Source organism: Cyclopterus lumpus, chromosome 23, assembly GCF_009769545.1.
Source record: "Cyclopterus lumpus isolate fCycLum1 chromosome 23, fCycLum1.pri, whole genome shotgun sequence".
Taxonomy (NCBI): Eukaryota; Metazoa; Chordata; class Actinopteri; order Perciformes; family Cyclopteridae; genus Cyclopterus; species Cyclopterus lumpus.
In genome coordinates this window covers 13,485,915-13,497,447 of record NC_046988.1, presented here as the reverse complement: position 1 = coordinate 13,497,447, position 11,533 = coordinate 13,485,915, and the positions used below count along the sequence as shown (strand labels likewise).

General features: G+C 42.5%; 3 protein-coding genes across 3 annotated transcripts; 1 reads left to right on the top strand and 2 right to left on the bottom strand.

Annotated features, from left to right (window-relative positions):
• The first annotated feature begins 294 nt into the window (after positions 1-294).
• Positions 295-2,924, top strand: washc3 (WASH complex subunit 3). The gene is made up of 7 exons (XM_034526333.1): positions 295-523; positions 805-903; positions 988-1,053; positions 1,149-1,286; positions 1,542-1,652; positions 1,758-1,822; positions 1,914-2,924. Exons 1-7 carry the CDS (start codon positions 473-475, stop codon positions 2,011-2,013), a joined length of 630 nt encoding a protein of 209 aa, XP_034382224.1. The 5' UTR covers positions 295-472; the 3' UTR covers positions 2,014-2,924.
• A 376-nt stretch (positions 2,925-3,300) lies between these two features.
• LOC117726198 (DNA damage-regulated autophagy modulator protein 1-like) lies at positions 3,301-6,557 on the bottom strand. Its single transcript, XM_034526332.1, has 7 exons — positions 6,206-6,557; positions 5,741-5,808; positions 5,372-5,514; positions 5,087-5,264; positions 4,887-4,945; positions 4,680-4,772; positions 3,301-4,560 (listed from the first exon to the last, which is right to left on the bottom strand). Exons 1-7 carry the CDS (start codon positions 6,334-6,336, stop codon positions 4,522-4,524), a joined length of 711 nt encoding a protein of 236 aa, XP_034382223.1. The 5' UTR covers positions 6,337-6,557; the 3' UTR covers positions 3,301-4,521.
• A 1,540-nt stretch (positions 6,558-8,097) lies between these two features.
• dram1 (DNA-damage regulated autophagy modulator 1) lies at positions 8,098-11,333 on the bottom strand. Its single transcript, XM_034526448.1, has 7 exons — positions 10,982-11,333; positions 10,525-10,592; positions 10,157-10,299; positions 9,872-10,049; positions 9,672-9,730; positions 9,477-9,569; positions 8,098-9,357 (listed from the first exon to the last, which is right to left on the bottom strand). Exons 1-7 carry the CDS (start codon positions 11,110-11,112, stop codon positions 9,319-9,321), a joined length of 711 nt encoding a protein of 236 aa, XP_034382339.1. The 5' UTR covers positions 11,113-11,333; the 3' UTR covers positions 8,098-9,318.
• Between the last annotated feature and the right edge of the window lie 200 nt (positions 11,334-11,533).

The following is an 11,533-nucleotide window of genomic DNA, read 5'->3' as shown; positions in this document are numbered from 1 at the left end:
CGTTATGGATGTTACAACACCACATACATCCATGTCCCCAAAACACAAGTTTAACTGAAGTTCTAACATATGTTTTAAAGTGTTTATAGTGGCTCAATCTGTTGTATTAATTTTGAGAAAATCTCTGGAAAAAAATAATATTTTGTGCATATTTACAAATGCATTTTCTTTTATTTAAAGTAAAGTAAAACAAAAAAGAGAGAGAGTTAAATGTTATTGATATACAAACATTTGTATAATCCTAAATTGTCCAAACGCAGCTACGAGAGACAACCGGATGTTGTTGTTTCCCACGTGACCGGAAAAAGAGGGACCGGCCCGCAGCCACGGTCCCGAGTCACATGAAGCCTTTCACACACACAGCAGATTCATACATCCTCCTTTTCAACCGTTTTTTTTGTTGTTGCGGTGAAAGTCTCCGCCATTAGAAGCCCAACCGCCCTTCAACGTGCGGGAGGGTTTATAATCCAACATGGACGAGGACGGGCTGCCGATCGTCGGGTCTGGGGTCGATCTCACCAAGGTTGGTGTGTGCAGGATTAGCCAACAAGAGAGTTGACGTGTGTGTGTTAGCACCTTTAAGTTAAACAATTAAGCTGTCATTTAAAATATTGTAAAAAAAAAAAAATATTGTGTAAGGTGGCTGAGCTGTAGTTAATATATTGTTGCTATATTTGTGTATATATATATTTATTTCATATATTTCCTTAGGAAAAACAAATCTTCCATAGCTTCACCAAATGTCTTTTTATATTCATCTTGACTGAGTGAGTGACTTTTTTTTTTTCAACGTGTCTCCTTCAGGTTCCTGCGATTCAACAGAGGCGAGTGGTCGCCTATCTCAATCAGTTTGTCGTGCACACGGTCCGGTTCCTGAACCGCTTTTCCACAGTGTGTGAAGAGGTTTGTACGTCTCCTCGTGCTTATCGTCTTTTAACTCTTTGATCCTCCGTCCTGATCCGTCCGTTCTTCTTTCCCCCTTCGCAGAAACTCTCAAACATATCTCTCCGCATTCAGCAGATCGAGACGACCCTGAGCATTTTGGAAGCCAAGGTGGGGTTTCACTTCGGGCCTCACTTCTTCTGCGGTTCTATGACACTCTGATCATACATCGAAGTTTTTTGTTGTTGTTGTAATTTTCCGAGCAGCTGTCCTCCATTCCCGGGCTGGAGGACGTCAAGATCGATGGAGTCGGCCAGCGGCAACCTGCTCCGGCCAACGGACCTTCGACCGCCGGTCACGGCCACGCAGACGGTCCGCCGGCAAGGACCCTGCCTCCGCCGCAGGTGAATACGCACGCACGAACATCATGTACTCTTCAGGCTCGAAAGCCAAGACGACTTTCTCCATCAGCATCGTTCACTCCGACCCCTTTTTTTTTTTTTTTTTTTTCTTTTGCAAGCCATAAATTCTGCAACCTACAAAATAGTACCACCTCCTAAAGAAGGTGCAGCGAGATCCCACATTTCGATACCCCGCGCCCTCCTAAACAACCTGCTACTTCCTACTGTCACGGTGATTTTGTATGTTTCATGTTGCAGCCGGTGGCACCAGAGCCCGCGGCCACTCCGAAAGCAGAAGCCTCTGCAGACAACGTCCTGACAGTGGCCAAGGACCCGCGCTACGCCCGCTACCTGAAGATGGTGCACGTGGTAAATCATCACTAACACCTGCTTATAGACTTTAACGGATTAAAAATCGAAGATAAAAAATAAAAAGTATCTTCTGTATCTCAATGCATGTTTCATCTGTCACAGGGAGTTCCAGTTATGGCTATAAAGAATAAAATGGTCCTGGAGGGTTTGGATCCTAACTTGCTTGAGTGAGTGTTTCTGGCTGATGATGATGATCTTTATGTTCACCTTATTTTGAATGAAACTGACCAATAACATTGCCTCCACTGCTGATGACAGCACACCGGACGCCCCCGTGCCCGAGGGACGAACGAGGAGCGCAGAGGATCGGGAGGCCGCCGCCAGCAGCTCCGACAGCGAGTCGTCTTTCAGCGACTGACTTTTTTTCTTTCTTTTTTCGTCCGTCCCACCACGAAGCTTCCTGTAGAAGCCCCTCGGCGCTCCTCCCTGAGGCCTGCACTTGGAGAAGTAAGGTTGCAGGAAGGAGTACCGGAGATGAGGGGCCAATGTCAGTGCCTGAAACAGGAAGCGTCCACCAGAGTGATTGTAATTTCAGCCTAAAAGCACTGAATTTCTTTTCCTTTACGGTCGTTCAGTGACCTCAATTTTGATACTTTTTAGTATTTTTTTTTTTTGACAAACGGGGAATAATTCCCTGTTGATTATGTCCGCAGTAGATCTCAACGCGTGGCGGTAGAAAGTCATTCTATACCATTCAAGTCATTGGTCTTCTTCGATTGTCACACTGCTATCACAGCGTAATGCCTTTAAGAGATACAACAGAAATACATAAATGTATGTTGGATACTTTGACTGTTTGACACATGCATTGTAATTCTGTGTGTTAGTCAAAGGGAGGATACATATCACAATATACTTTCAGTTTTGATGCGCCGTATAGTCACAAGACCAGTTTAATGGGAAGGAGAATCACATGTCATGTGGGTTTAACCCTTCCTTAAATTTCAGCCACCGCTGAAGTATTTGGATAGAATCATTACGGCAATATTTTGACCTTTTTTCACAGAATGCTAAATACCAATTGTTGTTTTTCTTTTGGCCCACAGAAAATCTGTGATTTTTAAAAAAAAAATGAGTCGTCTTATCCCCAATAGTTCCAGGTGGCCATGTCGGAGGAGCACAAACTACAGCGCGCTCAGTCTGAGGCCTCCGTTCTACTTATTTTGCACAAAAAAAACATTTTTATTTTCTAAAGCTGCTGCATGTGTCGTACAGAAGAAAACCCACCTTTATATGACACGATGCCAGACAATAAATGATGAATAGTAATGTTTTGTCTGGCTCTGCTTTAGGTAGTTTTTTTTACCATCGACTCCTCTTTTAATTGGGTTTGTGTACACAGTGTTTTGCCAGTTATATCACCGCGTTGCACACTAACCTCGGCTAGAATGAAGAGAAACTTGCACTAAAGAGTCCAATCGGCGAGTCGGAACATAATATACCTGCAGATTGTTTGTGCGTCAGCTTATCGTTTCATAGAGCAGGACTTGTGACTACATGCCCGAAAAAAAAGAAGTAGAATAGAGAAGAACGCTTTCGCAAAATGAAAAGAAATATCCGTAAGATTTCTATGAATGCATTTTACACTGTGACGACTTGAGAGTGGAGAAGTTTGGAATAAACTCAAACAGTTTGTTTAAAAATATAAAGAAAAGTGTATCTTTAATTTTTTTCAGCTCAGCATGGCACCGTGATCTGTGCAGTACATTATGTCAGAAGAATACAAATAAATCCCCAAAGTGAATAACTTCATGTGACCACAGCCTGATAGTCCCATCTCCTAATCACCATTCATCTACGAAGAGACCCTCCAACAGTACTGGCCAGTGAAATACATCAGCAGATACTCAAACGTGATAGTGATCTTTAATTTGGCCAACGCTGTGACACAAACACTTTTCTCAGCATACAAGGTGTCACAAGCCTTCCCAGCATGTGACATGGAATATGTTGATGGTAATTATAAAACATCTCGAGCAGCTTGACGTTATTATACACAGTATTGATTTCACTTTCTCATGCGTCAAGTCCATTTTATTCATGAGCTCCACATTCACAAATGTGTCTCAGTGTCCTCGTGGAGTTACTTGCACCATTAAAAATCTGTAATAATCAACTTTAAAAAAAAATTATATATATATAATTCTGATACTCAAATTAATTGTATTTTTCAGCTGATTACATTTTACATGTGAGATCCTAGAAACCTCTGTCCCTAAATAAAAGGCGTTATTGATCTGTCGAACCACCATGAGCAGCATACAGTAAAGACCATGTGGAGCAGGGCATACAGAAAGGGCTCCAAAGACAACAACATTGGAAAATGAGTAACAAATATTTACAACTTTGGTTAAGGAACTACTGCTAGTATTTGAATAATATTCCCATTTGAAGTAATATTTCAGGCAGGCTTCTGGTTACTTCCAGAAGGTATCAGTGTGCTCATTGAACTTCTCTTTTTTTACTTGTCACAGGTCTGACGGGACTCGGCGTGTCACGCTGGCGTTGCAGGTTGAACACGATCAAAGAGCAAAGTGCAAAGCTGTGTTTGAACCCAGCACATAATAAGTATAAAAAAGTATTTAAAAAATGACGCGAGCGCGTATAAAAAAGTATAAAGACACATGCTGTGACCAGTTTGGTTCCTGCTATGACCGATTCTTCATAAAGTGTATAAATAACAATGCACCAACTGCAATCCACCAATAAATTCAGTCAGGATATGCAAAAGAGAAAAATCTTACAAAAGCTTCGCAGTGTAAAATGTACAAAAAAAGCATAAAAAGCTTTACAAAAACAAAAGCAGCACATTTTTGAAAAGGTGAAAAAATGGTGATTTCGCTGGCAGTTTGCAGACTCGTCAAGGTCACTCCTCGCTTTCTATTTTCACTCGTAAGGTGAACAGCTGCGGGGAAATAAAAACAACAACAAAATTGAGAACAACTTGCAGCAGTAAATAATACATTTTGGAAAAAAAAAAGAAAAGAAGAAAGTTTTCCCCGTTAGATGGCGAGATATACACACCTTGAAATCGTCAATGTATGTGAGGAAGAAGCAGATGAAGCTGAAGGCGACGATCCACTCGCACACAGCGCTGGCTACATGGTAGGGATAGTCCTGAGAGAGACACACACACACACACACACACACACACACACACACACACACGTTGGCAAACAGAAACAAATGATGACACGATGACAGATCACGATGACAGACGACGGCCTATACCTCGTCTCCTTTGTCTCTGTGCAGTGTGTTTTGTGTCACGAAGAACGCGCAGATGACAGCTGAATGATCAATTAAAGGAAAATTCATGCATTTATTTATACTGTGAATGACTCTCGGGGAAGCGTGCATGTCGTGCTGCGTAAACATTCGCAGAAATATAATGTGTCGCAACAGATTTTTAGACTCATGTGAAAGGATACTGGGGAAAAAGGCCAAAAAGGCGAGGGTGGCGACACCCGAACGTACTCGGCACACACCCATGGAGGACCCGACCGGATAGGCCCGGTGCGATATCACAGACTGGAGGATGATGTACAAGACGCCGGAGACGAAGAACATCAGAGCGCCGATGTCGTGGACGACCGTCACTGTTGTTTCCTGCAAAATCCAGAAAGAGGTTAGGACGAGCGCGGACGTTTAAACTACCCGGAAGTGGCCTTCGTGTGATGAAAATGTGCACCTGCACGTTGAGGAGGAGGACATACCTGGAACGTGGCGACAATGCACATGCCCAGGCAGGAGAACATCCCAAAAACAAAGGCGGTTTTATTGAGATGAGAGTTCACCACGTTTGTGGTCGCACTCAGCTTCTCCATGAACTTGTAGCGGGCGTATATGGTGGCGGTTCCTGTGTGAAAGATGACCATAATGTAAAACTTAAAAAAAAAAAAAAAATAAATAAAAGAAAATTCTATACCTGCATCCCGAGAAATAAATTCTGCTTTCATTTTCCTCTAAATAAAAAGGGGGAAATGCAACTATAACATCTTTTGGATGTTGGGGGAAGCCCAAAGTTGCCTAACAAAGAGTCAGACGAGACGAATGCACGCGAGTTCATGGCGACGTGAATATACCTGCGCACGCAGAAATGAACGTCATCAGGCCAAAAATGCAGCTCTCCGGGGGGTTTGCACCTGTGTCACTGCAAAGGGGAAAAGACATGACATGCGTTTACAGTTGAAGCACAACTTCCCGTTATTGTGTGTGTGTGTGTGTGTGTGTGTGTGTGTGTGTGTGTGTGTGTGCGCATTTAGCAAACTTTTTCTTCTTAGAAATAAAAGGGAGAAGTGAGAGGAAGCCGTGCTGCGGAGGGACAGCTGTGTGTTACGTGAGCCGGAGTTTGGGAACCGGGCCAAAGTCCACGAGCTCGGAGGACAAAACGAAACTAAAGTCGTTTCAAGTCTCGCTCTCAAGGAAATCGATCGGAATGAGAAAGAAACAAAAAAAAAAAATATCTGAGATTTGACTGGCTAAAAGATCAAAGACCCCCTCCCTCCTCCCCATATTTTCTGAGAACAAATGCACGGATGCAAACTAACCTTATGTATGGAAAGATGATGTCGACGTCGCGTCTGAAAAGCGCAATAAGGTAGGTGACAATGAACGTGCTGGAGGACCAGATGACCAGGAACACCGGCAGAAAGCACAGCCCTCGCCTGAACCAAGACATGTCACTCAGGGTTCACGCGGAACTCCTCCCCCGACAGAAGACGTTGAGCACCGGGCTGAAGAAGAAGAAGAAGAAGAAGAAGAAGAAGAAGGAGGAGGAGAAGAAAAACAACGATCCTCGTTTAAAGGCTGGTCCAGGATCAGCGTCGAGTCCTCCGCCGCTGTGGATTCGTCTGGTGGAAGAATGAGCTGATGTCCTGTGTACAGTTTAAAGTAACCTCTTCCCCTAAAACCAGAGTGGGCAGAGCTACGCGAATAAAAGCCCCGTTAACTATGACAAGTCAAAGTATTAATTGTTGCAGGATGTTTATATCGTGTATAAATATGATCCTATTCTTTTGTTACTACATTTCACATTATATTCATTTCTTTTTGGATGCATGTTTACAACATTGGAGCTGCTATATGATGTTGGTTGGTTTATGTATTTTTACAATGCCAAAAAAGTAATAAACCAATAAGCTTTTTTTCTTTCTTTTTTTTCTTTCTTTTTTCGTCCGTCCCACCACGAAGCTTCCTGTAGAAGCCCCTCGGCGCTCCTCCCTGAGGCCTGCACTTGGAGAAGTAAGGTTGCAGGAAGGAGTACCGGAGATGAGGGGCCAATGTCAGTGCCTGAAACAGGAAGCGTCCACCAGAGTGATTGTAATTTCAGCCTAAAAGCACTGAATTTCTTTTCCTTTACGGTCGTTCAGTGACCTCAATTTTGATACTTTTTAGTATTTTTTTTTTTTGACAAACGGGGAATAATTCCCTGTTGATTATGTCCGCAGTAGATCTCAACGCGTGGCGGTAGAAAGTCATTCTATACCATTCAAGTCATTGGTCTTCTTCGATTGTCACACTGCTATCACAGCGTAATGCCTTTAAGAGATACAACAGAAATACATAAATGTATGTTGGATACTTTGACTGTTTGACACATGCATTGTAATTCTGTGTGTTAGTCAAAGGGAGGATACATATCACAATATACTTTCAGTTTTGATGCGCCGTATAGTCACAAGACCAGTTTAATGGGAAGGAGAATCACATGTCATGTGGGTTTAACCCTTCCTTAAATTTCAGCCACCGCTGAAGTATTTGGATAGAATCATTACGGCAATATTTTGACCTTTTTTCACAGAATGCTAAATACCAATTGTTGTTTTTCTTTTGGCCCACAGAAAATCTGTGATTTTTAAAAAAAAAATGAGTCGTCTTATCCCCAATAGTTCCAGGTGGCCATGTCGGAGGAGCACAAACTACAGCGCGCTCAGTCTGAGGCCTCCGTTCTACTTATTTTGCACAAAAAAAACATTTTTATTTTCTAAAGCTGCTGCATGTGTCGTACAGAAGAAAACCCACCTTTATATGACACGATGCCAGACAATAAATGATGAATAGTAATGTTTTGTCTGGCTCTGCTTTAGGTAGTTTTTTTTACCATCGACTCCTCTTTTAATTGGGTTTGTGTACACAGTGTTTTGCCAGTTATATCACCGCGTTGCACACTAACCTCGGCTAGAATGAAGAGAAACTTGCACTAAAGAGTCCAATCGGCGAGTCGGAACATAATATACCTGCAGATTGTTTGTGCGTCAGCTTATCGTTTCATAGAGCAGGACTTGTGACTACATGCCCGAAAAAAAAGAAGTAGAATAGAGAAGAACGCTTTCGCAAAATGAAAAGAAATATCCGTAAGATTTCTATGAATGCATTTTACACTGTGACGACTTGAGAGTGGAGAAGTTTGGAATAAACTCAAACAGTTTGTTTAAAAATATAAAGAAAAGTGTATCTTTAATTTTTTTCAGCTCAGCATGGCACCGTGATCTGTGCAGTACATTATGTCAGAAGAATACAAATAAATCCCCAAAGTGAATAACTTCATGTGACCACAGCCTGATAGTCCCATCTCCTAATCACCATTCATCTACGAAGAGACCCTCCAACAGTACTGGCCAGTGAAATACATCAGCAGATACTCAAACGTGATAGTGATCTTTAATTTGGCCAACGCTGTGACACAAACACTTTTCTCAGCATACAAGGTGTCACAAGCCTTCCCAGCATGTGACATGGAATATGTTGATGGTAATTATAAAACATCTCGAGCAGCTTGACGTTATTATACACAGTATTGATTTCACTTTCTCATGCGTCAAGTCCATTTTATTCATGAGCTCCACATTCACAAATGTGTCTCAGTGTCCTCGTGGAGTTACTTGCACCATTAAAAATCTGTAATAATCAACTTTAAAAAAAAATTATATATATATAATTCTGATACTCAAATTAATTGTATTTTTCAGCTGATTACATTTTACATGTGAGATCCTAGAAACCTCTGTCCCTAAATAAAAGGCGTTATTGATCTGTCGAACCACCATGAGCAGCATACAGTAAAGACCATGTGGAGCAGGGCATACAGAAAGGGCTCCAAAGACAACAACATTGGAAAATGAGTAACAAATATTTACAACTTTGGTTAAGGAACTACTGCTAGTATTTGAATAATATTCCCATTTGAAGTAATATTTCAGGCAGGCTTCTGGTTACTTCCAGAAGGTATCAGTGTGCTCATTGAACTTCTCTTTTTTTACTTGTCACAGGTCTGACGGGACTCGGCGTGTCACGCTGGCGTTGCAGGTTGAACACGATCAAAGAGCAAAGTGCAAAGCTGTGTTTGAACCCAGCACATAATAAGTATAAAAAAGTATTTAAAAAATGACGCGAGCGCGTATAAAAAAGTATAAAGACACATGCTGTGACCAGTTTGGTTCCTGCTATGACCGATTCTTCATAAAGTGTATAAATAACAATGCACCAACTGCAATCCACCAATAAATTCAGTCAGGATATGCAAAAGAGAAAAATCTTACAAAAGCTTCGCAGTGTAAAATGTACAAAAAAAGCATAAAAAGCTTTACAAAAACAAAAGCAGCACATTTTTGAAAAGGTGAAAAAATGGTGATTTCGCTGGCAGTTTGCAGACTCGTCAAGGTCACTCCTCGCTTTCTATTTTCACTCGTAAGGTGAACAGCTGCGGGGAAATAAAAACAACAACAAAATTGAGAACAACTTGCAGCAGTAAATAATACATTTTGGAAAAAAAAAAGAAAAGAAGAAAGTTTTCCCCGTTAGATGGCGAGATATACACACCTTGAAATCGTCAATGTATGTGAGGAAGAAGCAGATGAAGCTGAAGGCGACGATCCACTCGCACACAGCGCTGGCTACATGGTAGGGATAGTCCTGAGAGAGACACACACACACACACACACACACACACACGTTGGCAAACAGAAACAAATGATGACACGATGACAGATCACGATGACAGACGACGGCCTATACCTCGTCTCCTTTGTCTCTGTGCAGTGTGTTTTGTGTCACGAAGAACGCGCAGATGACAGCTGAATGATCAATTAAAGGAAAATTCATGCATTTATTTATACTGTGAATGACTCTCGGGGAAGCGTGCATGTCGTGCTGCGTAAACATTCGCAGAAATATAATGTGTCGCAACAGATTTTTAGACTCATGTGAAAGGATACTGGGGAAAAAGGCCAAAAAGGCGAGGGTGGCGACACCCGAACGTACTCGGCACACACCCATGGAGGACCCGACCGGATAGGCCCGGTGCGATATCACAGACTGGAGGATGATGTACAAGACGCCGGAGACGAAGAACATCAGAGCGCCGATGTCGTGGACGACCGTCACTGTTGTTTCCTGCAAAATCCAGAAAGAGGTTAGGACGAGCGCGGACGTTTAAACTACCCGGAAGTGGCCTTCGTGTGATGAAAATGTGCACCTGCACGTTGAGGAGGAGGACATACCTGGAACGTGGCGACAATGCACATGCCCAGGCAGGAGAACATCCCAAAAACAAAGGCGGTTTTATTGAGATGAGAGTTCACCACGTTTGTGGTCGCACTCAGCTTCTCCATGAACTTGTAGCGGGCGTATATGGTGGCGGTTCCTGTGTGAAAGATGACCATAATGTAAAACTTAAAAAAAAAAAAAAATAAATAAAAGAAAATTCTATACCTGCATCCCGAGAAATAAATTCTGCTTTCATTTTCCTCTAAATAAAAAGGGGGAAATGCAACTATAACATCTTTTGGATGTTGGGGGAAGCCCAAAGTTGCCTAACAAAGAGTCAGACGAGACGAATGCACGCGAGTTCATGGCGACGTGAATATACCTGCGCACGCAGAAATGAACGTCATCAGGCCAAAAATGCAGCTCTCCGGGGGGTTTGCACCTGTGTCACTGCAAAGGGGAAAAGACATGACATGCGTTTACAGTTGAAGCACAACTTCCCGTTATTGTGTGTGTGTGTGTGTGTGTGTGTGTGTGTGTGTGTGCGCATTTAGCAAACTTTTTCTTCTTAGAAATAAAAGGGAGAAGTGAGAGGAAGCCGTGCTGCGGAGGGACAGCTGTGTGTTACGTGAGCCGGAGTTTGGGAACCGGGCCAAAGTCCACGAGCTCGGAGGACAAAACGAAACTAAAGTCGTTTCAAGTCTCGCTCTCAAGGAAATCGATCGGAATGAGAAAGAAACAAAAAAAAAAAATATCTGAGATTTGACTGGCTAAAAGATCAAAGACCCCCTCCCTCCTCCCCATATTTTCTGAGAACAAATGCACGGATGCAAACTAACCTTATGTATGGAAAGATGATGTCGACGTCGCGTCTGAAAAGCGCAATAAGGTAGGTGACAATGAACGTGCTGGAGGACCAGATGACCAGGAACACCGGCAGAAAGCACAGCCCTCGCCTGAACCAAGACATGTCACTCAGGGTTCACGCGGAACTCCTCCCCCGACAGAAGACGTTGAGCACCGGGCTGAAGAAGAAGAAGAAGAAGAAGAAGAAGAAGAAGGAGGAGGAGAAGAAAAACAACGATCCTCGTTTAAAGGCTGGTCCAGGATCAGCGTCGAGTCCTCCGCCGCTGTGGATTCGTCTGGTGGAAGAATGAGCTGATGTCCTGTGTACAGTTTAAAGTAACCTCTTCCCCTAAAACCAGAGTGGGCAGAGCTACGCGAATAAAAGCCCCGTTAACTATGACAAGTCAAAGTATTAATTGTTGCAGGATGTTTATATCGTGTATAAATATGATCCTATTCTTTTGTTACTACATTTCACATTATATTCATTTCTTTTTGGATGCATGTTTACAACATTGGAGCTGCTATATGATGTTGGTTGGTTT

Excerpts from the sequence above, each read along its gene's own strand:
- washc3 (XM_034526333.1), top strand. The coding sequence starts at position 473 with ATGGACGAGGACGGGCTGCCGATCGTCGGGTCTGGGGTCGATCTCACC. Across the intron at positions 904-987 it reads TTTCCACAGTGTGTGAAGAG|AAACTCTCAAACATATCTCT; the intron begins GTTTGTACGTCT and ends CCCCCTTCGCAG. Across the intron at positions 1,054-1,148 it reads TGAGCATTTTGGAAGCCAAG|CTGTCCTCCATTCCCGGGCT; the intron begins GTGGGGTTTCAC and ends TTTTCCGAGCAG.
- LOC117726198 (XM_034526332.1), bottom strand. The coding sequence starts at position 6,336 with ATGTCTTGGTTCAGGCGAGGGCTGTGCTTTCTGCCGGTGTTCCTGGTC. Across the intron at positions 5,809-6,205 it reads ATCATCTTTCCATACATAAG|TGACACAGGTGCAAACCCCC; the intron begins GTTAGTTTGCAT and ends TCCCCTTTGCAG. Across the intron at positions 4,946-5,086 it reads CTTTTTGGCCTTTTTCCCCA|CTGTCATCTGCGCGTTCTTC; the intron begins GTATCCTTTCAC and ends TTGATCATTCAG.
- dram1 (XM_034526448.1), bottom strand. The coding sequence starts at position 11,112 with ATGTCTTGGTTCAGGCGAGGGCTGTGCTTTCTGCCGGTGTTCCTGGTC. Across the intron at positions 9,731-9,871 it reads CTTTTTGGCCTTTTTCCCCA|CTGTCATCTGCGCGTTCTTC; the intron begins GTATCCTTTCAC and ends TTGATCATTCAG. Across the intron at positions 9,358-9,476 it reads CATACATTGACGATTTCAAG|CTGTTCACCTTACGAGTGAA; the intron begins GTGTGTATATCT and ends ATTTCCCCGCAG.